The sequence below is a fragment of the Myxine glutinosa genome, chromosome 1 (assembly GCF_964187855.1).
Source record: "Myxine glutinosa chromosome 1, kmMyxGlut1.1, whole genome shotgun sequence".
NCBI classification, from domain to species: domain Eukaryota; kingdom Metazoa; phylum Chordata; class Myxini; order Myxiniformes; family Myxinidae; genus Myxine; species Myxine glutinosa.
In genome coordinates this window covers 204,888,898-204,911,896 of record NC_136261.1, presented here as the reverse complement: position 1 = coordinate 204,911,896, position 22,999 = coordinate 204,888,898, and the positions used below count along the sequence as shown (strand labels likewise).

General features: G+C 48.4%; 1 protein-coding gene across 1 annotated transcript in view; it reads right to left on the bottom strand.

The window, feature by feature from the left end:
• LOC137433183 (uncharacterized) overlaps positions 1–22,999 on the bottom strand; it is a 42,912-nt gene continuing 19,913 nt past the window's right edge. Inside the window, exons 4-6 of the mRNA XM_078782734.1 lie at positions 13,489–13,522; positions 10,674–10,727; positions 1–1,952 (exon numbers count right to left, since the gene is read on the bottom strand). Of these exons, the coding sequence (XP_078638860.1) occupies positions 1,896–1,952; positions 10,674–10,727; positions 13,489–13,522 (145 nt within the window). The 3' untranslated portion in view covers positions 1–1,895. The remainder of the gene's footprint in view (positions 1,953–10,673; positions 10,728–13,488; positions 13,523–22,999) is intronic.

Here is a 22,999-nt window from a genome sequence, read left to right as displayed (position 1 = left end):
TGACAGATTAAAGATTTTTTTTATTTTACATATCATACCTCGACTATAAACATGTACAGATATATTTATTACTTATTATCATCATCATGATCAAGTTGCCCGCACGGGATTCTGAACGGGGTCGGGATGGATATGGCAAAAATGCAAATGGCGTCTTGTCATCGAGCAAATTAATAGGAGGATTTCTAATCATGTAAACTTTGTCTGTGATCATTTGTGGCCTGCAGGTTTCTTTGCCAATATTTACATCTTCGTTTCATTCAGCCATGTTGTTTTCACATAACTTGGCTTTGGTTTCCACTGACATCATGTTTAACTTTGTTTATTGAGTGTACAGATCAATGTGCTATTCTTCTTCAATCAGAAGATGAATACGAATGAACATAATCTCCTTTATCTGGTATGAAATAAAATAAAGCAATACAAGCCCATACTGGGTGGTGTCCCACTCTGAGTCCGGGAGGTCGGTGGTTCGAACCCCAGCCAAGTCATACCACAGACTTTTATAATGTTACGTGTTGCTTCCTTGCTTGATGTTCAGCATTTAAAAAGACGGATGAAGAACCATAGGTTGGCAGAAATAGCACAGGCTTTTATGGACTATATGGACCATTATTAATCCTCAAAACGTTTGTTGCTTAACTTTTTTTAGGTGAGTAAATATTGAAAAATAGTTAACGTCAATGTTTCTTGAACTATTTTTGAATCGCTCGTTCCAAGAAGTTTCTAAACGCCCCCTCGTGTTTCTTCCAAATGAACAATTCCCCACCCTTTAACAGTTATTTTCCGTTCACGCAGATATTCTTGATCCGCATAACTGGGCCACACTCCATTTACGAGCTATAACGAGCTATAACCCTGGTGGGCTAGCGGCTAGGGTGCCGGCTTAGGATCCTAGGATCCTGGGTTCGAATCCCGGTCAATCGCTGAATTAACACCAGGGGGGTTGACTCAGCCTGTCATCCTTCCGAGGTCGGCTAATTGAGTACCAGTTCACTGGTAATTCCCTGTTTGTCGTTAAAGGCGGCAAAAAGGGTTGGCGTCAGGAAGGGCATCCGGCCGTAAAACATTGCTTCAAAAAGGGGACCGAAAAACAACAACAACCACGGTTCCCGAAAAAGGCCAACCCCCGCTTTGCGGGGAAAAATGGCCTCTAAAGGTGGTTATTATATATATAACGCGCCAACCAAAGTACCCACATCAATACGAAAGGCAAAGATGTTGAAAACTCGTCATTGAACACATTATCTCGCTCTGTCCTGAGAAATAAGGTCCTCGTCTACGAGGGGTAAATTTGATTGGTCGAGATGGCGTAAAATGGCGTAATATTTTGGCCAAGTCTTGCTAAACTAAGTGCTAAAAAAAAAAAGGCGATTTGTGTTTCACAGTGTTCAAGTATATAATTCAATTGAAATAAAATGTAAAGTTTTAATGGTTGTCGGGAAAACAAAATTCCGGACGTTTACCGCCGTTGATGCAGCGTCTTTTACACCAGTCTATCTTGCACGTCACGTCAGTTCTTCATGCCTATTGTTTGTGTCCTTTATAACGTCCTTAAAAACAGTAGGTTTCCTGTTTCGAATGATTTTCAATTTTGTTTGACTGCCGGACAGGCAGGTGATCTCCATCATCATCTCACTCCTCTGCAATCGGGACGGATTCAGAGCCAAAGTACTGCTGAACTACCGAGTTTGTGTTTCCGATTTGTGTTCAAAATATAACATTCAATTTAAATGAAGTTGTTCCTCGAGCATAAATTACTGACGTTTGTAGACAAATGGGACAGACAGACATGAGTGAACCAATTGGTCAACACCGCTTTTTGCTTCGCGTGTGCGGGGTAATAAGAGGTAGTGGATTCTCACCATGGATTCTTCCCAACCCTCTTTCCATCATCAGCTCTTTTTTCCCAGAATCGTGGCATATACCGTTCTGTCATCTCTGTTGTCGACCTTGGGAATTGTGGGGAATAATATGTTGATTAGTAAGTGCACTTGTTAAGACTGTATATTCATTATTTCTCTTTCCAATAATGAATTATTCATATTGAACAGTCAAGGCTTACAAAAGTTAAGACATACTGTCTTAGGTGTTATGGTTACGTGTTATGGTTAAGTGTTGTAATTCGCGAGGATTAAAATCCCATTAACTTTCACTTTTTTTTAAAGACCGTCTACATATTACTCCTATGTATGTGAAGGTAAATTTAGCCTGGTGTTGGCTTAGCGGTTAGGGTGCCGGCTTTGGATCCTGGGTTCAAATCCCGGTCGATTGCTGAATTAACACCAGGGGGTTGACTCAGCCTGTCATCCTTCCGAGGTCGGCAAATTGAGTACCAGTTCACTGGTAATTCCCTGTGTGTCGCAAAAAAGGCGAATAACAGGGTTGGCGGCAGGAAGGGCATTCGGCCATAAAACATTGCTTCAAAAAGGGGACCACATTGCTTCAAAAAGGGGACCACGGTGCCCAACAAAGGCTAACCCCTGCTCTGCGGGGAAACATGGCCTCCAAAGCTGGTTCTTCTTATGTGAATGTAAAATGGTGGTCGGTGGAAAAGGTGTAAGGAAAAAGAAGGCAAGTAGGTGGCATTAAAGGTAGAACAGGGGAGTATGGCAGGGAGAGGGATGGGGTGGGTGAGTGCAGGAGAAATAGGAAAGTTTGAGACTATTGTTTGACTGCTCAGTTCCCCCTCCCTTCCCACGCCTCCTCCCCCCAAGCCCTCTCCCTCCCACACTTCTCCCTGCTCTCAAATGTTGTGGTTGTGTGCTTCCCCTTCTCTCCCCATCTTGTCTTCCGCTCCCTCTTTTTGTATATTTTGTTTGTCTGGTTGATTTGTTTGTGAAATAAATGTTAGCTCTTTCACGAGCCTCAATTCAGTATACCAAAAAAAAAAATTTAAAAAAAATCCATATTCTGCAACATAATCATGAATTGTGGGCTGGCAGGATAGATTAGAGGTACGGGCACTATCCCTCTGGGCTGTCCAGCCTGGGTTCAGATTCTGACCGAGCAACAAACTGTCATCCTGGAATTTTGCAAGCAGGGCGAGGTGACATCATCAGCATTATAGGGGAGTATCTATGGAGGGTATCCGTGCACCCCCCCAAGACTCTACCAAGCCAACTTTTTGAAGCTCTCCTCAGTCTCCGTAGCTTCTGGAAAGCTTCTGCAGGAAAGTGATGGTGTCACCAGCTGTATGCAGGGGTGCACCATCCTGCATAAACCAGGTCATGCTGAGCTGGTTTTGGGTGACCTTTTTGAAGCTCTCCCCAGGCTCACAGAAGCCTCTCCTCAGTGAAAGACACATGAAAGCCTGCTTGGAGTTTGCAAAAAAGCACCTAAAGGACTCTCAGACTGTGAGAAAGAAGATTCTGTGGTCTGATGAAACCAAGATTGAACTGTTTGGCTTCCGTCTGGCCACTCTGCCAGAAAGCCCAGATCGTTGGAGTGTTGCAGTGATGGTTGTCCTTCTGGAAGTTTCTCCCATCTCCACACAGGATCTCTAGAGATCAGCCAGAGTAACCATCGGGTTCTTGGTCACCTCTATTACCAAGGCCCTTCTCCCCCGATTGCTCAGTTTGGCCGGGCGGCGAGCTCTAGGAAGGGTCCTGGTTGTTTTCAAACTTCTTCCATTTAAGAATTATGGAGGCCACTGTGCTCTTGGGAACCTTCAATAACAACAACAAACAACATGCATTTTAAGGCCATTTTCCCTGCTGGAGCAGGGGTTAGCCTTGCAGTCCCCATGACAATCTTCTCCATTTTGCCCTATTTTCTGCATCTCCCCTTGTTAACCCCCTTTCCCACATTTCTTCTTCTACCATCTTCAGCCAAGTCGTTCTCAGTCTTCCCCGTCCTCTACTTCCTTCTACATTCATTTCCATCACTCTTCTCAACCAGTCACTTTCATCCTTCCTCAACACATGACCAAACAACACTCTTGGAACTCTTCTGCAACATCTGACACACTATCAACTGCTCTCCCTACCTCCCCCTCTCATCCTTCATCTTACCCTACTCCTCCCCTCCCCTGTCCTGTACCCGATGCTCCCCCTCTCTCTTCATTAACGGTATGGACCTCAAACATCCGGGGCCTTCGCTCAAACCTGACTGATCTCTCCATACAGGTTGCTTCTGACAATCCAGACTTGATCTGCTTAACAGAGACTTTCCTCCTTCAAGATGTCTCTGATTCCTTAATATCTCTTCCAGGTTACTCCCTCCTCCGGTATGATAGACCTGAGCCTCGGCCTGGTGGTGGGGTGGCTATCTTTGTCAAAAACTCTCTTCCTCACTCTCCTTGCACTGCCCTCTTTCCTCCTCACCCGCAGGAGTACCTCTGGTTACGGCTTCCTCTCCGCTCCCACCTTTTGTTCATATGTGTTCTGTACCGTCCCCCAAACAGTGATGACTCCATCTACATTTCACTGTCTGACAACATGGACCAACTTCTATCCACTCATCCCAACTCTCTCTTCCTCATATGTGGTGACTTCAACTGTCATCATGCCACCTGGTTGGGTGTGGGTTCCTCTCTCACCAGTCATGGCACCTCAGCAAAGGACTTCTGTGACTCACTGGGATTGACACAATCTGTCAATTTCCCGACCCGGATCTCAGCCAATGGAGTATCTTCTCTTCTAGACTTGGTTATGACAAACTTCCCTGCTAATGTCTGCTGCTCTTCTTCTGCTCCAATCGGTTCTTCTGATCATGTGCTTGTCAAAGTGGACATCTCTCTGGCCATTCTCAGAGAGCCTCCTCAGCGTCGACGAGTCTGGCATTTCACTCAGGCCGACTGGGACGGTCTTCAAGCAGCCATCAATCGTCTGGATTGGTCTCCCATCTCCACTGCCTCTGACATCAATTCTTCCTGGGAATTCTTCCAAAGCAAACTGATCTCTCTCATGCACAGATTTATCCCATCTCGCCTTCAATTGTCTTACCCTTCCTCCCGTCCATGGTACACTGAATCTTGTGGTGAGGCAGTTACCCTGAAACAACTTGCCTTTGCCTCTTGGAAGGCTAATCCAACTGAAGGCAATCTCAGTTCCTTCCACCAAGCTCGGAACAAGTGTGTGTCTACCCTCAGGAGTGCCAGGAAGCACTATCTCTCCTCACTCAAGAATGAACTCTCAAACCTGTCTCCTTCCTCCAAATCCTGGTGGCGTCTGGTCAAATCCGTTTCTGGTGTTTGTTCCCCCTCCATCCCCTCCCTTACCTCAAATGGCCACACAGTTGACATCGCACGTGACAAAGCCGAATGCCTCAACTCTGTGTTCGCCTCAAAATCCTTAGTCCCAAACCCATCTCTCTCTGTTCCCACCTTTCCCAGTCGAACCCAACTGCTCCTGGACTCTGTGACCTTCTCTCCTGACAAGGTGGAGGAGTTTTTGTCAAACCTCGACTCTGATTCTGCAACTGGACCAGACGGCATCAGCCCACGGGTCCTAAAATCCTGCTCTGCCGCTCTATCTCACCCTCTCTCTGTTCTTTTCACCCTATCTTTTGCTCAAGGTCATCTGCCAGCATCCTGGAAATCAGCTACCATTACCGCTTTACACAAAAAAGGTGCAAAAACAGATCCTTGCAACTACAGACCAATCAGCCTGCTCCCAATTATCAGCAAAGTCATGGAATCCATCATTGCTTCGGATATGAAATCTTTCCTCTTCTCCAATGGCTTGATCTCTGATCATCAATTTGGTTTCAGACCAGGTCACTCTACTCTGGACATGCTGCTTCTGCTGTCTCAACAATGGATGGAGGTCCTCAATGCCAAACAGGAAATCAGAGCTGTCTCCCTTGACATATCACGGGCCTTTGATACGGTCTGGCACCCAGCTCTGCTCACCAAACTCTCCTCCTATGGTATCCATGGAAATCTCCATGCATGGCTTGCGGACTTCCTCTCTGGTCGTAGTCAACGTGTGGCCCTGAATGGATTTCTCTCATCTCCCCTTCCTGTTCAGGCTGGAGTTCCCCAAGGAAGTGTGCTGGGCCCTGTGCTTTTTCTGGTCTTTATCAATGATCTCTCTGACTCTCTGGACAATCCTCTCTATCTCTTTGCTGATGACTCCACTCTCTGCTGCTCCATTCCTCTTCCCTCAGATCGGCAGTCTGCAGCCTCCTCACTCTCTGAAGACCTAGACAAAATCACAGACTGGTCAAACAAGTGGAACATGTCTTTCAATCCTGACAAATCTCACTCTCTTACTATGTCTCTCCGAAAAGATCGACTGGACAACCCTCCCATCTACTTTCTCAACAATCCTCTCCAAGAAGTTCTGTCGCTCAAGCTTTTGGGTCTCACTATCTGTCATGATCTTTCTTGGGAAAATCACATTTCCAAGCTGGCCTCCAAAGCCAGTCGCCGACTGGGCATCCTCCGTCGTGCGAAGTCCCTCCTCGGCACACCTGAGCTCCTCACCACATACAAGGCTTTCATCCGCAGCTCAATGGAATACTGTTCTCCCCTATGGGCTGGTGCTCCTGCCTCACACCTGGCTCGGCTTCACGCTGTTGAATCCAAAGCTTTCAAAATCATTGGAATCTCCCGCGATGAAGCTATCTCTGAGGGCCTTTCACTCACTCACCGCAGGCAGGTAGGTGGTCTTTCTGTCTTCTACCGACTCCTCTCCGGCCTTGCTCCCCCAGCTCTCTCTGTGCTCTGTCCCCCAAATATTCCTACAGGTCGCACAAGATCTGCCAGCAACCCTCTGATGGTTAAACTGCCGAAATCTCGGCTCTCTGCTCACCTTCACTCTTTCATTCCTCTTTTCTCCCGCCTGTGGAACAAACTCCCACACTCCCTTCAATCCCTCTCCTCCCTCCAGGTCTTTAAAACAGCTGTTCACCACGATCTCTTATCTTCCCCCATCCATAACCTTGATCTTTTCTACCCCCACTAATTCACCCCAGATCCACCTTGTTTGAAATTCCAACTTCTTTCCTGGAAATCCTGGCAGTGTCCATATGTTTATACCTCTCCCACCCCCCCACCCCCCTTCACATGCCTCCCCCCAAAGCCCTCTCCCTCCCACAGATCTCTCGATGTCTCCATGTCTCTCGGTCCCTGCTCTCAAATGTTGTGTTTGTGTCTTTCCCCCTCTCTCCCCATCTTGTCTACCGCTCCCGATGTTATTTGTTTTATGTGTCTGTTTGTCTTTCTGTGTGATTAATGTTCGCTCTTTCACGAGCCTCAATCTTGTATACACAAAAAAAAAAAAAAAAAAAAAAAAAAAAACATCTCAACCTGTTTCTCTTCACAGCATCAATCACAGGCTCTATTCCCATCATCTTTCGCAATTCTTCATTTGTCTTCCTCTCTCTCAACGATACTCCACACATCCACCGAACCGTTCGCATTTCCTCCCTTTCCAGCCTTCGTTGCTGCTCTACATTCATTACCCATGTCTCGCTCCCATAAATCATAACACTTCTCACACATGCAGCATACACCTTTCCCTTCAGCTTCAACGACACTCCCCTCATCAGCACGCCACTCAGTTCCCGAAACTTCTTCCATGCACATCTCACTCGAGCAACCGTTGCCGAGTCTGATCCACCTTCTCCATTCAGCATGTCTCCGAGGTAGCAAAATGTTCTCACACCTTCCAGCTTCAGGCCATCTCCAAGATCCAACTCAACATTTCCTCCATCTGCAGCTCCCTCTGTGCACACCTTACATTTGAATGTAGCTGCCACACTGGTTAATGACCCTCTCAGACCACTACATTTTTGATGAACCCACTCAGCGCATATTGTACATTGAATGGAGTTCACTCAGACACCCTTCCTGCACACAGCACACAGCCACTTCCCAGTTCTTTCCACCTCACCAGGTGCTTTACCACTTGCCATTACCTTCGTCCTTCCGATATTCACCTTCAGACCTTTTGTCCATACATTCCTTCCACTTATTCATCTTTTCCTTCAGTCCATCCATACTTTCCGCAATCAACACCAGATCATCTGCATACAACAACTCCCACGGTAAACCCTCCTTTACATTCTGAGCCAGCACCTCCATCGCAGCTACAAATAGTAGTGGACTTAGTACCGACCCCTGATGCACTCCCACCTTCACCTCAAACTCACCACTGATCCCGTCCTTCGTCCTTACAGCTGTGCGCGCTCTTTTGTACATTGCCATCACTACTCTGATCAACCATTCCTCCACTCCTAACTTCCTCAATGTCCATGTCACTACTTCGCGTGGAACCCTATCGAATGCTTTCTCCAGATCAACAAACCCAAGAAACAACTTCTTCCTCTTCTCCATGTACTTCTCCTGCAACTGCCTTACAATAAAAAGCACGTCTGCCGTTCCTCTTCCTGGCATAAATCCAAACTGCATTTCGTCAATCTTCACTTTCTTCCTTATCCTCCTCTCCAACACCCTTTCCAATACCTTCATTCCATGCTCCAATAACTTTATCGCTCGATACGTGCCACAGTCCAGAGGGTCACCTTTCCCCTTGTATAGAGGGACGAGGGTACTCAGTTCCCAATCCACTGGAATGCGGCCTTCTTTCACCACCAGATTACAGATCTCTGTCATTCTCTTCACACCCCAACTTCCTGCTGCCTTCAACATATCTCCCACAACTCCCGTCGCCCCTCCCGCTTTTCTACTCTTCATTGCTTTTATCGCTTCCTCAACTTCCTTCTCAGTTATCTTCTCTGCCGGTCCTAAAACTGGATTACTCTCTATGTTGCCATCCCATTCATTCTCTGTATTCAACAGCATTCCCATATGTCTCTTCCATCTTCCTTTAATTCCATCTGGGTTCACAACGATTTGTCCCACTTCATCCTTCAAGCAACTCACCCCCATCACATCACACCTCCATTTTGCTGTCTGCTTTGCAATCCTGAATACCGCTCTCTGACCCTCTTCCGAATCCAAGAGTTCTCCGTACATTTTCCTGCATGCCTCCAGCGCCTTTGCTACCTCTTTCTTTGCAGCCTTCTTGCCTGCCTTATAGCTTTCATGCTCTGCTTTTTCTGATCCCGTACCCTTCGCCTTCTGCTACTCCTTGAACTTCTTCCTCTTCTCGTCAATCCTCTTTCCAACTTCATCATCCCACCACCATGTTTCCGAGTGCCTCGGTGGTCCTTTTGTCCATCCACATACCTCACCAACGGCTCCCAACAGACTAACTTTCATTGACATCCAACCACTTTCAAGCTCAACCACATCATCCTCTGCCCCACTCAGCCTCTCTTTTAATGCCTCCCTTACTGTCACCTCTTTCAACCACCACACCTTCATTCTCGGTTGGTACTTCACCCACCGAGCTCTCCTTGCACCTTTCACCCTTATGTCGCAGACAACCAAGTGGTGCTGTTAAACAGCCTCCTCCCCCGGGATCACCTTTGTGTCCCGGAGGTGCCCCCGATCTCGCCTACGCACCATCAGGTAGTCAACGGTTGTCGTCGACCCACCTGACGTGTATGTAACAAGCTTATTATCCTCTTTCTGGAACTGAGTATTACAAATCAACAAATCAGCTCCATCAGCAAACTCCAAAATCCTTTCACCTTCTCCATTTCTCACACCATATCCGTAACCCCCATGAACTCCCTCAAAACCATCCATACTCCTTCCCACATGTCCATTTAGGTCTCCTCCTACTACAACAACTTCCTCATCTTTCACGTTTTCCATCAGCTTCTCTATCGCACACCAGAACTTGCCCTTCTCTTCATCGCTCCGACCAACCTGCGGAGCATAGCCCGAGATGACGTTCACCAAGAGCTTTCCAATCATAATTTTCACCATCATCAACCTATCACTCACTCTAGTCACACTCACCACACTGTCTACAAACCCCTCAGAAAACAGGACACCAACACCATTCACGCCCTCCAGGCACCCTTGCCACACAAACTTGTACTTCTGTCCCTGCCTACCCTTCACCTTTCTCTCACCACTTCCCTTCCATCTCGTCTCTTGCACACAACATATGTCCACTCTTCTTCTGACCAATACTTCCACCACTTCTCCTGATCTCCCTGTCATTGTCCCTACATTCCATGTCCCAAACCTCAGAAACCGATCTCCACTTCGGGCATCAGACGGAACCTTCAATGCAGCAGAATCTTTTTTTGTAGGCTTCCCCAGATTTGTACCCTCGACACAATCCTGTCTGAGCTCTGCAGACACTTCCTTCGACCTCATGGCTTGGTTTTTGCTCTGATGTGCATTGTCAGCTGTGAGACCTTATATAGACAGGTGTGTGCCTTTCCAAATCATGTCCAATCAATTGAATTTACCACAGGTGGACTCCAATCAAGGTGTATAAACATCTCAAAGATGATCAAGAGAAATGGGAGGCACCTGAGCTAAATTTCAAGTGTCATAGCAAAGGGTCTGAATACTTATGTCAATGCGATATTTCAGTTTTTTATTTTTAATAAATTTGCAAAACTTTCTAAAATCCTGTTTTCTCTTTGTCATTTATGGGGTATTGAGTGTAGATTGATGAGGGAAAAAATGAATTTAAACGATTTCAGCACAAGGCTGCAACATAACAAAATGTGAAAAAAGTGAAGGGGTCTGAATACTTTCTGAATGCACTGTATATGTATATGTATGAACATTTGCTAAAAAATAAAACCCAGATGGCTTGATTTACGAAAAGGATTTGTATGAAATGAAAGAGTACCTTTACTTCAGGTGTTGCATTCTTCACCCACACTTCACTGTATACCACTGTAGGCTGGGGAGTGTGTGAGGAGAGGTAGGGAACAGAGAAAGAAGTTGAGGTTTGTGGAGAGAACAAAAGAACAGGATGAGGACGTCAAGGATACTTAGAAGTTGAGGAAGCAGTTCAGGAAATGATTAAAAACAAATTGAGAATAAAAAAAATGATTCCATTTCTACACCCATCATGTTCTTGAAATTATTGACGGGTCTCATCTAAATGAGCTTAATGTTTAGGAGGATAACAAATAACATCAATGATATCTGCATGAACCCACATCAGCCATTTCATTCGTCCAATGGAGAGACAAATCATCTGATTATTGGCTAATATGGCCTGAAGGCCATGTATGTCGTTGGTTGTTATCTCCATATGAGGGTTTCAGGAAGTGGAATGGAGTCCTCCCAGGTCTCGAAGTATCCACCTTCGTTTCAGTAAGGGATCAGGATTGATGGACCAATTTGTGAAGTTTTCTTATTCTCAAAGTTTTGTTCCGAGGGTTCTTTTGAGGATCGTCACCGAGCTGCGGACAGTTCATTTGTCGTAATATTCCCTGGGATGGTTTTTAGCTCACCTGGAACTAAGTTCAGGTGAGCTTATGCGATGGCGCGTCATCAGTCCGGAAACACTTGCAACTTCTTCTCCGAAACCACTGATGGGATTGTGACCAAATTTGGCACAGATGATATTTGTTGTGTTGTGACTAAGGTTTGTTCACGGAATAAATTTTAAAATCGCAGTCGAGTGGGTCTGCCGGGGTCAAAGTGCATCCAGGTTTGACCTCTCCCCTCCCCCCCCCCCATCCCCACCACCCCCCCCCCCACCCCCCCAGAATAGGAATTTGCTTTTTCTTCTGAAACTACACACGCAATTCCGATGAAACTTGACCACAATCTTATTCAACCGTGATGTTCCAAAGTTTTTCAGGATCAGCCTAGTTATATGCAGGTATTCTTTGCTAATTGTTTTGCGCATTTGTTTGTGACATATTTGGTGGCCCTCTTCTACTCCAGCCCTCGTATTGTTGCATTTGTGTCAATTTTTATGTTCAATTTTGTTTGTCTACCTTGTCTGAATGTGCACTCGGTGGACGGTGCACTTTATCCAGGCCAAATTCCATATGAATGTCGTCGGTGTACTGTTTGACTAATTTGAGTTGTTCTGCAAATTTTTCGTCGTATGGATCAAAGAGTTTTAAATCGTCCATGTAGAGTAGATGTGTCACCTTTTTTTATTTTGTTCCCAACCCCCCCCCCCCCCTATCCCCCACTCCACCCTCCTAATACTCATCCTCCAGGGGAAAGGGGTTAAAATGCAGCTTGGGGACATATCATTTCATATTCAGTAATGTCAAATTATGCTCCATATAATCGTTACAAACCTTTACTCGAGAATGCCTGATGATGTCACCATTTCCCCCAAAATGTCGCATTTATATGGCCTGAATGGTACATTTGCTATAACAACGATTTAACAATAGCGCATTTCTGAAATATTTTTAAGCGACAGTCTCATGTAAGAAACTAATATTCGGCTTTTTATTAAACACCATTAGACAGAGAAACTTCAGTTACCAAAGCAGAGGCAACTAGAACGGCACTCAGTCGAGAGTATACCTCCGCCTGGTTGTCCATATCACTCAATGGTGAAGAATAACTTTAAAAATTATACTAGCTGGATCCAGATCTTCACCAAAATTGAATCGATTCTTCCTTGTCAGACACGCAACATGTCCACCAAGTTTCGTCCAAATCCATCCACAACGTTTTGAGATATCCTGCTATGTATCGTTTTTGGCCCCATCTCCCAATGGTGAAGAATCACTTAAAAATTAAATAATTCTCATATCCGAATCCATTTTTCAGATCTACACCACAATCGAATCGAATCGTCCTTGTCAGACACCCAACCGCTCCACCAAGTTTCGTCCAAATCCATCCACAACGTTTTGAGATATCCTGCTATGTATCGTTTTTGGCCCCATCCCAATGGTGAAGAATCACTTAAAAATTAAATAATTCTCATATCCGAATCCATTTTTCAGATCTACACCACAATCGAATCGAATCGTCCTTGTCAGACACCCAACCGCTCCACCAAGTTTCGTCCAAATCCATCCACAACGTTTTGAGATATCCTGCTATGTATCGTTTTTGGCCTTATCTCCCAATGGGGAAGAATCACTTAAAAAATTAAATAATTCTCATATCCGAATCCATTTTTTAGATCTACACCAAAATCGAATCGAATCGTCCTTCTCACACACCCAACCTCTCCACCAAGTTTCGTCCAAATCCGTCCACAACTTATTTGAGATATCCTGCTATGTATCGTTTTTGGGTCCTATCTCCCAATGGTAAAGAATCACTTAAAAAATTATAGTAGCCGGATCCGAATCCGGATCTTCACCAAAATTTAATCATTTCGTCCTTGTCACATACGCTACATCTCTGCCAAATTTAGTCCGAATCCGTCCACAACCTTTTGAGATATTTTGTTCACAAATTGACTGACAGACAGACAGACGGATGAAAACATAATCTCCATCTACCTTTGGTGGCAGAAGTAAAAATGTTAATGGCTGCCTTTGGTGGTCAAAGATGGCTGTTCACATGTGTACACGCAAACATCCTGGAGTGTCGATTTGTTTACAAGTGTAGAATCAGCTGCCCACACAAATGGCACTGCCATCGCTAGCAATATTATTAGCAAAAGCAAAACAGAAGAGAGGTTTGAAACGAGCAAACTTTTATTGTTTTGTCTATAAAGAAAATACCTGATGTTGATCTTCCTTTCCACCGCATGGTTTCCTGTAAATCAGTCACAATAATTAAAATTTAAAAAAGAATATATATATATAAATAGATATATATATATATATATATATATATATATATATATATATATATATATATATATATATATATATATATATATATATATATATTATATATAGATAGATAGATAGATATATATATATATATATATATATATATATATATATATATATATATATATATATATATATATATATATATATATATATATATAGTGTTGCGGATATGGGATTTGCATCCATCCATATCCGCTTGTAAATATTCCCCTATTTCCTCAATACTTCCCAACTCTCCCCAATCCCCCATTCCCTAGTCCCATTTTCTGTAAACAACACTCTGTAGACCCGACCTCCCCCTATTTCCCCCATTAAATGTCGCATCCAGGTCCACCGCATCTCAGGTAGACAACTATAGGACATCTTGCTAGTTATTCTTAGTCTATGTCAGTTAAGGATTCGTTTCCATTAATTCTGACCCTTCGTTGCACCAGAATGTGATTGTATGGCACCGTTAGGAAGTTTAGGACCTCCCAATACCTCCCCGCAGCTCTTCCTCACAGTTCTCTTCAACAACAACAACAACAACAACAACAATGAGCGCAGGGAGTGCGCGTCCTCACTCCGGCTTGGTAGGAGTGGTGGGAGGACACCAGGCCTTCCCAACGAGCCGCCATCGGACATGTGCTCGACGGGGTTACCAAACAGGGGCTCCCTGTCGGCTCCTCGTCAAGGGCGGAGCCCGGTAACCCCCGCACCCAATGGAAGCAGCGGACCGGCCCCAGTTGGGGCGGAACCAACCAGCCGAGGGCGTGTCACTCCCCGCTGAGCATGCGCAGTGAGAGAGAGGTGACGTCAGATGCGCGCTGAGCTTGGAGCAAGCAAGACCACCTCCGAGCGCTGTGAGACCTCCCTGCATCTTTGAACCGTGCTTTATCCTGTCCCCGAGCCAAGGTGCACCTTGTGCCAGCGACCTACCTGTCCATTCCTGCCATCAATCCCCGTGTGAGTCTACCTTGTCCATTTGTCCGTGGTCTGTCTGGGCATAGATAAGACTGTATTTAAGTGCCCATCTCTTCTGTGTCTTTACCTCACTCTGCCTTGTAATCTACCCCTTTTCTCCACCACTGTAATTATACCCTCCTCCGGAGGTCTTGAGAACTGTACCCCCCTTGCGTCGTTTCATCTTTCCCAGTCGTCGTGTCCTTTCCATCATTGATTTAGCATAGCGCGATTTGGCCAACGTCTGGGTGAATCGGGTGAGTCGGGAAGAAACGGGGAACAACTGTTCGGCCGCGGTTACCTCCGCTCGGTAAATAACATCCAATCCGCGGACCGTAACAATATATATATATATATATATATATATATATTGTTACGGTCCGCGGATTAGATGTTATTTACCGAGCGGAGGTACCGCGGCCGAACAGTTTTTCCCCGACTCACCCGATTCACCCAGACGTTGGCCGTATCGCGCCACAGCTACTCAATAGGGAAAAGACAAAGACGACGGATGTGAAGAAAAGGAAGACGAAGGCAAAGAAAGGTTTGGAAATACGATTACTATTTATTACTATTTACAGGCTCAAAATAACCAAGGAGAAGGAAAGATAATAAAATAATATACAGAAGCTTTTAGAGACACAGTGAATATTACTAGCTTATACAGACTTAATTACCTACCCAGGACAGAACAAACAAAACAAACTCACGTACGCAAATGGGGAACTTGCAGGCAGGAATGGCTAGAAAGAGAGGAAAGTCCAATGGGTCTGGCAGCACGATCCGCGCGTTGGGCAGCCGCCGTTCCTTCGCGGCCCTGCTCAAAACCGCCGTCCAGGCCCCACGCGGCTGGCGAGCATTGTTGCTGCTGGGGACGCTGCTGCTGCTGCTGCTGTAGACGCTGCCGCTGGCGAGCAAGGTGACGAATAGCAGGCTTTTGCGCTTCCCTGGATGACCTCTGCTTTTGGACCTCACAACTCAGCTCTTGTCATAGCTCATCTCAGATCTCAGCTCATCTCTCGTAAAAGCTCCTCTCCTTTCTCAGCTCATCTCTGGACCTCTTTGCAACTCTCCTTGGGGAACGTCCCTCCGCGGGTTATATAGGCCCCGCCCCTCAACCTTCGCGAACCTCCTTGATGTTTCTCTCCACACCCTCTCCAAGTCCAACCCCTTGTTCATGGTTGGTTGAGTGGGGCTGACTCACTCCTCCCCTCTATGACGAGGTGGGGACCCGCCTTTCTTCCCCAAACCTGCCTCGTGGTCAATGGCGGCTTTGGAGGGGATGTAATTGCCAATGGCAATCGACGAAAGGGGAAATGGAGGTTTTTGGGAATGGGAATGAAGGGAATCTATCTCTTTCACTTGGTACAATGGAGTGTCAGTTTAATGGAAGACAAGGCCTTACCCGAAAACACATAATAAAGATATAAGCTACTGAACAAGGGTATTATAGTGTCCTTCAATGTGGTGTTTCATGGAATTAACTACCGGGACGCCCTTTTAACCTTTACACAACTCTGGAGGCAGGAGGGGCCATAATCAACAATGTTACACAGCAATTTCCAATACAATACACACAATCAAAAACATACCATCCTCATATCCGCAACACTGCACCCTCCTCCTCTTAGGCACGTCCCGGGCCTATAACTTTAATTTAGTGTGACACGTAGGTGTAGTTCCCTCTACTTTTAACCTGACCCTGAGTGTGACAGTTTTAAAACATAAATAAATATGTCCCGCTGCTCCATTGCACCCTGCCTAACAGACTCACGCCCACAGCTAACCGAATTGCGGAATGGTCTTCAAACTACACACTGACGGTGGGGAGCATTATTTACAATTGACACTACTTTTATTTACAAGACTAACCCAGGACCTGTGATTGTTCTTTCTGGGGGGGGGGGGGAGACAGTCTGCTCTGCATCGACGCACCATGAAAGCACCCAAAAACGCACCAACACACCCTCAAGCACCAATCGGTGCAGTCACCACAGTTCAATAATAAAAATAAATCAACAACCTCTAACCCTGCAGGTGGTCTCTTGCTCTTCGGCTCCCTCTGCTGGCTATTATTATTTCTTCCAGTTGTTGTCTTTTTTTTCCTTTGCTGGCGGCCTATTTGCAATAAAATGCACCTAACGTGTCCGTTTTTATTTTCTTTATTTATGGCCCACAGGGCCGACTAGTGTGGTTCACCTGTGGGGCATCGGTGCCCTGTGGCCAAGGTCCGCCAGCAGGATTTCGGACCCTCATGGCCGGTTCCAGCAGAGGGGCCACGCCCCAACCCATGGGGTCCATCAGTGGTGCTCGGCCACAGACATGTGTGGTCCATAATGTGGTGCATCGATGCAGACAGCTGGTTCTGGGAGTTCCGGGCGCACAATGGCCGACTCACGCACGCTCCCCTCGGCGCCCAATGGCGCACAGGTCATGTGGGAGACAAAAGGGGGGAGAGACAGATGAGCGAGGGGTAAGGTCACAAGGGTACACATCAATAAGGCAATGCAGGGCGAAATGCGTACGGAGAGCGAAGTGAGAAAGCTCGTCCCTACCGTACGTCACCCCCCCCCCCCCCCCTGTCACCTACACTACCCTTGCCCTTACCCCATATTTACAAAAATCTACACATTTACAAATCCTTCGCTACTGTCACATCTTCCCCATATTTCCCTTATACCAAATTCGTCTCCACAATCCCTCTTCTTCAAAATTTGCCATCACCCAATTCATCATCAATCCTCATAAGGAGGAAGAGATGGAACACAAAGCACAATGTCACACCCACGTCATGATGCGTCTCACATTCCAAACATTTGCATCAAAAATAATAAAAACAACCTGGCATGGTGTGGAGGTACGTCATCTCAGGTGAGTGCATGTCGATGGTGCGAGGAGACTCCAATCCTAACTATCCTCTAAATGACTTTAATACTCTTTACACTAACCGGGGTATTTCCCGACCAATCCATTGGCCAAATTACACTATGGGTTCTAAAAACCAATTCCCATTGACCAAACTGTGGTGCTTCTCAATTTGGGGTCTCACTCCCCCGATTCAACTCCCTGTGCCCTTGCACAATTTCAGGACTGGGGCGTGTAGCTCTCCCAGCAGGTCTACCCACCTGCACACCTCCACCACTGTAGTTGCCACCCAAGCTTACCTGCTCCTTACCTAACCTATCTAACTGGGGAAGGCCCCTCCTGGCTCTGTCACCCCACTCGGTGCCCTCTGGCACTGGGCTACCCGGGTCCGTCCTCCGGATCCTCGGGCCCCATCCACAACTACCGGCTCCCAGAGCCCACCTGCGGCCTCACCTGGCCGACATCCTCACAGTGGTGGAGTGCCCAAACCAACTACACACACTAACAGGCTACACGCCCAGCCATTTCCACAACACTAATGCACCCCTCCAATCACCATTCTTCCACCCGCACCACAGATGCCAATATCCAACCACAATTTACCTATACCCTCTACCTAACACTTACACTACCCGCCCCGGGTATTCGTGATGGGGGTCCATCCTTCGCCCATTCACACCTTCGCACCATCCACTCCACTCCATAGTTTCCACCATACTCACTCCACGACCATCCATTCCAATACTCCATATATTCCACACTCCATGTATTCCACACAACCATTCCCCATACCTGTTGTTGCACACCTGTGCACTCACACCTGGTGCCACCTGCACCCTCCTCCTCTTCCTGGACCAGTTGGTCAACACAACACACATCACCATTACTCACTCAAACACTGCTCCATACACCTGTCCAGTTGCACACCTGTGCAATCACACCTGTTCCTCACACACTTTTCACAATACACTTCTGAATACACTTCCAACACTCACACGGCATCATCTAACTACCTGGTGCCCTGCTAACTTAGTGCTCCCCGTCTTCCCTTTAAACTAAGCACATACCACGTCATTATCATCCACTCTTATCTACCTGCGTCCCCACTACAGGTGTCATTGTCACTAACTAACCTTAACGTTACCTAAGGTCAATCTCTAGGGCCCTACACATTATATCCTAACCCACCCGGGCTAGTTTTCACTGCCATAAACCCCATAAGCTAGTGCTCCTTTGCCCCCCTCATTGTGAGAGATGGCAAGGTTGCCATCCCACCACATCGGGGCATTTCCCACTACCATCCCCCTAGTCCTCTGACGCTACGAGCCCCCGTCGCAAGAGGTACTGGGTCCTGCCTCGGCATCTAGAGCTGAGGCGATCCATGAGGGTGCCTGCTCGCCGGCATAAGGTCTTATCCGGTCGGCATGGACGATCCGAGGGGGGGGCCGTGGCCCCATTTTGATCTTAACGACCACATCACAGACTTGCGACAGGACGACTCCCGGGCCTTGCCAGGGGGAGGTGAGTTTTGGGCACCTACCCTTCCGCCTCCGGGGATTAAAGAACCAAATCTTCATCCCCGGAGCGTATTGACTCCCCTGGCTCCGGTCGTCATACCTGCGCTTCATCTTGGCCCCTGCCAGATGGAGCTGGCGGCGGGTGAAGGCATGGACGCACACCATGCCTTCCTCCAGGTGACGTGCGTAACCCTCCCTCGGCGGTGTATCCGTGGTGTCTGGCACGGGACCGCATAGCAAGTCGGCGGGAGCCCGTAACTCCCGCCCATACATAAGCAACGCTGGACTGCATGCGGTGGCCCCGTGCTGGCTAGTTCGGTAGGCCATCAACAGGTACAGGAGATGTTCGTCCCAGTCATCCTGACGGGTGGTGGTGAACAATGCCAGTTGTTGGATCAATGTTCTGTTGAATCTTTCCACCATCCCGTCAGATTGTGGCCGCAAGGGCGTGGTTCTGGTCTTTCAAATTGACAGGAGTCTGCACACATCTTTTAAAAATTGACTCTCAAAATTTCGTCCCTGATCGGTGTGCAGCTCCTGTGGAATCCCGTGCTGACATACAAATCCTTCTACGAAGGCCTGCGCCACAACCCCGGCTTCTTGGTTGGGGAGGGCGTAGGCCTCCGGCCACTTGGTGAAATAGTCCATTACAACGAGGATATACTTATTACCTTGGCGGGTGCGGGGCAGCGGTCCTAGAATATCCATAGCCACCCGCTCAAGGGGGGCCCCCACCTGATGTAATTGAAAGGGGGCCCTCATCCTCCATGCTGGTCCCTTTTTGGCAGAACAGGCGTCGCATCTCCGACACCAGTCCTGTATGTCGCGCCCCATATTCACCCAATAGAACCTCCGGCGGACCCGAGATATTGTCTTTGTCCTGCCCAAATGGCCGCCGGAGCGGGTACCATGCACCTGTTGTAAGATGACGTTCTTGAATTTGTCTGGGACTATCACCAGCCAGGAAGTTCTATCAGAGGGAACCTTCACCCACTTGCGATATAAGATGTTGCCTTTCAACTCCAGGGTCTGCCACTGAGCCCAATACGCCTTTGTTTGCACCCCGAGGGGGGTGACCTCTTCCCCCTTTGGTCTTTGCCCCAATTTGACCCAATTGAACACCGGCCCCAGGAAAGGATCCTCCTGCTGGGACGTGCTCCAAGCCAAATCTCCAAATTCCTCGTCCGCGGTTAGTGGCAAAATTGGCCCTCTCACCCGGGTTGCCCGGACGACGAGAATCGGGGCAGAATCGCCCAATTGCTCCCTCTCCTCGTGTCTCGCACAAAATTTGCAGTTTTCCCCCAGACAAGGATGCCGAGAGAGTGCGTCCGCATTACCATGGGCCTTCCCGGCCCTATGGGTCACATTGAAATCGTACTGCTGCAACTTTTCCAACCACCTTGCAATTTGGCCCTCCGGTTCCTTGAACCGAAGGAGCCATTGCAAGGAGGAATGGTCAGTTCGAACCGAAAATTTCCGCCCGTACAGGTACGGGTGGAAATGGTTCATGGCAGCCAGCATAGCCAATAACTCTTTGCGAGTGACACAATAATTTCGCTCGGGCCTACCTTCGGCCCGACTATAGTAACCAATCACTTTCTCCACGCCCTCCTGTGTCTGAGACAAAACTGTGCCCAATCCTTCCTGGCTCGCATCCGTGTCCAGGGTAAATGCCCCGTTGCTAGTGGGGTAAGCTAGAAGGGGTGCGGATGTTAGACACCCCTTCAATTTTTGGAAGGCCTCGTGGCACTCCCGCGTCCAATTAAATCGCGTCCCCTTCTCCGTAAGCCGGTGGAGGGGACGGGCCAACTCCGCAAATTTCGCCACAAAGCGCCGGTAGTAGGAGCAGAGTCCTAAAAATCCCCGCACCTCTGATGGTACGTGGTGCGGGCCACTCCTCTACCGCTTTAATTTTGTCTGGGTCCGTTTTTACCCCCTCGCAGCCGATCACGTGACCTAGATAGGCCACCTCTCTTGCAAACAAAGTGCACTTACTCGGGTTCAGCTTCAACCCTGCCTGTCTGAGGCACCCGAACACCTGGTCCAAATTAGCTAACGCCTGGGGGAAGGTCTTGGCATGTACCAGGACGTCATCCAGGTATACCAGGCAAGATTGCCATGGCATGCCGCCTAGCACATGCTCCATTAATCTCTCAAAGGTGGCGGGGGCGTTACACAAACCAAACGGCATCACAGTGAACTGATACAGCCCCTTACCTGTGGAAAATGCCGTTTTCTCCTTCCCTGTCCGATCCATCTCCACCTGGCAATACCCACTCTTGAGGTCCAAAGTTGTGAACCAATTTGAGCCCGCAACGGCATCGAGGGTGTCATCAATCCTTGGCAGGGGATATGAGTCCTTGAGTGTCACGTTGTTTAGCTGGCGATAGTCCACGCAGAACCGCGTGGTCCCATCTTTATTTTTGACCAGCACAACAGGTGACATCCAAGGACTTCCCGAGGGCTCGATCACACCTGCGTCGAGCATCTTTTCAACCTGCTCGTCAGCTTCCGCCCTCTTGCTCCAAGGGAGCCGTCGGGCGGCCTGACGAATAGGCCGGGCCTCACCGGTGTGGATCTGATGTTTCACCAGGCCCGTACGTCCAATATCCTCGGTGGACAAGGAGAAGAGGTCCAAATGGGACCCAACCAGTTTGTGTAAGGCCTCCCTCTGGGTACCTCCCAACTCTACGCTACTTCGATTTACCATCTCGCAAATGGGATCGGGCCAATTCCTAGAACTTATTGAAGGCTCCCCCTGGGGCCGGCTCGGCTGGATGTTCTCGCCCCTCACTGACGCGACTTCTCTAACTGGAGTGCAGCCAGCTATCTTCGTGCCCCTTACTATAGTGCGTGTTTCTGTGCTAATATTAATTACTCGGACGGCCACTACCCGCCCGTCCGTTTTTACAAGGGTGCGGCCCACGATTAAACCAGGTATGGATCGCGCTGCCACCGGTTCGACCAGGCCGCAGGATTCCTGCCATGTCGGGCGGGCTGACCATCGGGCCAGCACTATGGCCTCGGCCCCCGGAGGGATGGTCACGGCCTCAGGAGCCTCCAGCTCCACCCTCTCGGCCGTGCTCACCCCCTCCAATGGTAGCTCTTCCACCCCCCATTGCAGGATCCCCCGGCCCAAGTCGATTTTACAACCGCCGGCAATCAACAATCCAACCCTATTAAGCATGGGTCGCACACCTCCGCCACCCAAACCTCTATCTCTTGCTTTACCGATCCCAACTTAAGGGTTACAAAACCACGCCCTATGATCGGAGCCGTTGCCCCGGTAGCCAGCTGCAAGCTATGATTTTCCAGACGCTGGATTTTACCCCAGCCGTCTGCACTCGAATTAAGGACCACGGGGCTGATGATCGTGGCGCTGGCTCCCGTGTCCACCACGGCGTCTACCCCCACGCCGGCAATTTTGCACCGAATTGTCAAACTACCCGTTCCAATTTGGCCACAATGAATGACCTGTCGCATCAACGAGGGCCTTTCCCCATCCCCTACTGCTGAACACCGCCCTGCATGCCCGGCACGTTCTAGTTTCCCGGGCCCTGGCGGGGGGGTGTCTGAGGTCGGCTAGGCCGATCGATACGGGGCGGAGTTGAGGGCATCGGTTGGCGGGGACCGTCCCGGCGCGGAGCTCGACACTCCCACGCACGGTGACCCATCCGATCACAATTATAGCACCTCACCTGGTAAGGTGCTTGCCTCCGGTATTCCAAATTCCCCCCCCCCCCCCCCTGTATGTCCGAATTGGGGTACTCTGTCGGGGACTACCGGGGGCCACCACTGGAGCCGCCTGCCATGGTCCAGGTCCCGCTAGACCCCGATCCACCAGCCTCCGAACCATACTCTCCAGGTCAGGGCCCCCGTCGGGGGCGGGCCCCACCTGACGCACCGCCACTGCGTGGCGCTCGCCTCCCCGGGCCAGGGGCCTCGCTGCTTCCCAACGGGCTGCAGCGTCGGCCGCCTGACTCATGGTCTGCGGGCGCCACATGGCGAGCTGTTGTCGGAGCTCCAGATCCGGAAGGGCCTGAATAAAGTGATCCAGCGCCAGGCTTTCC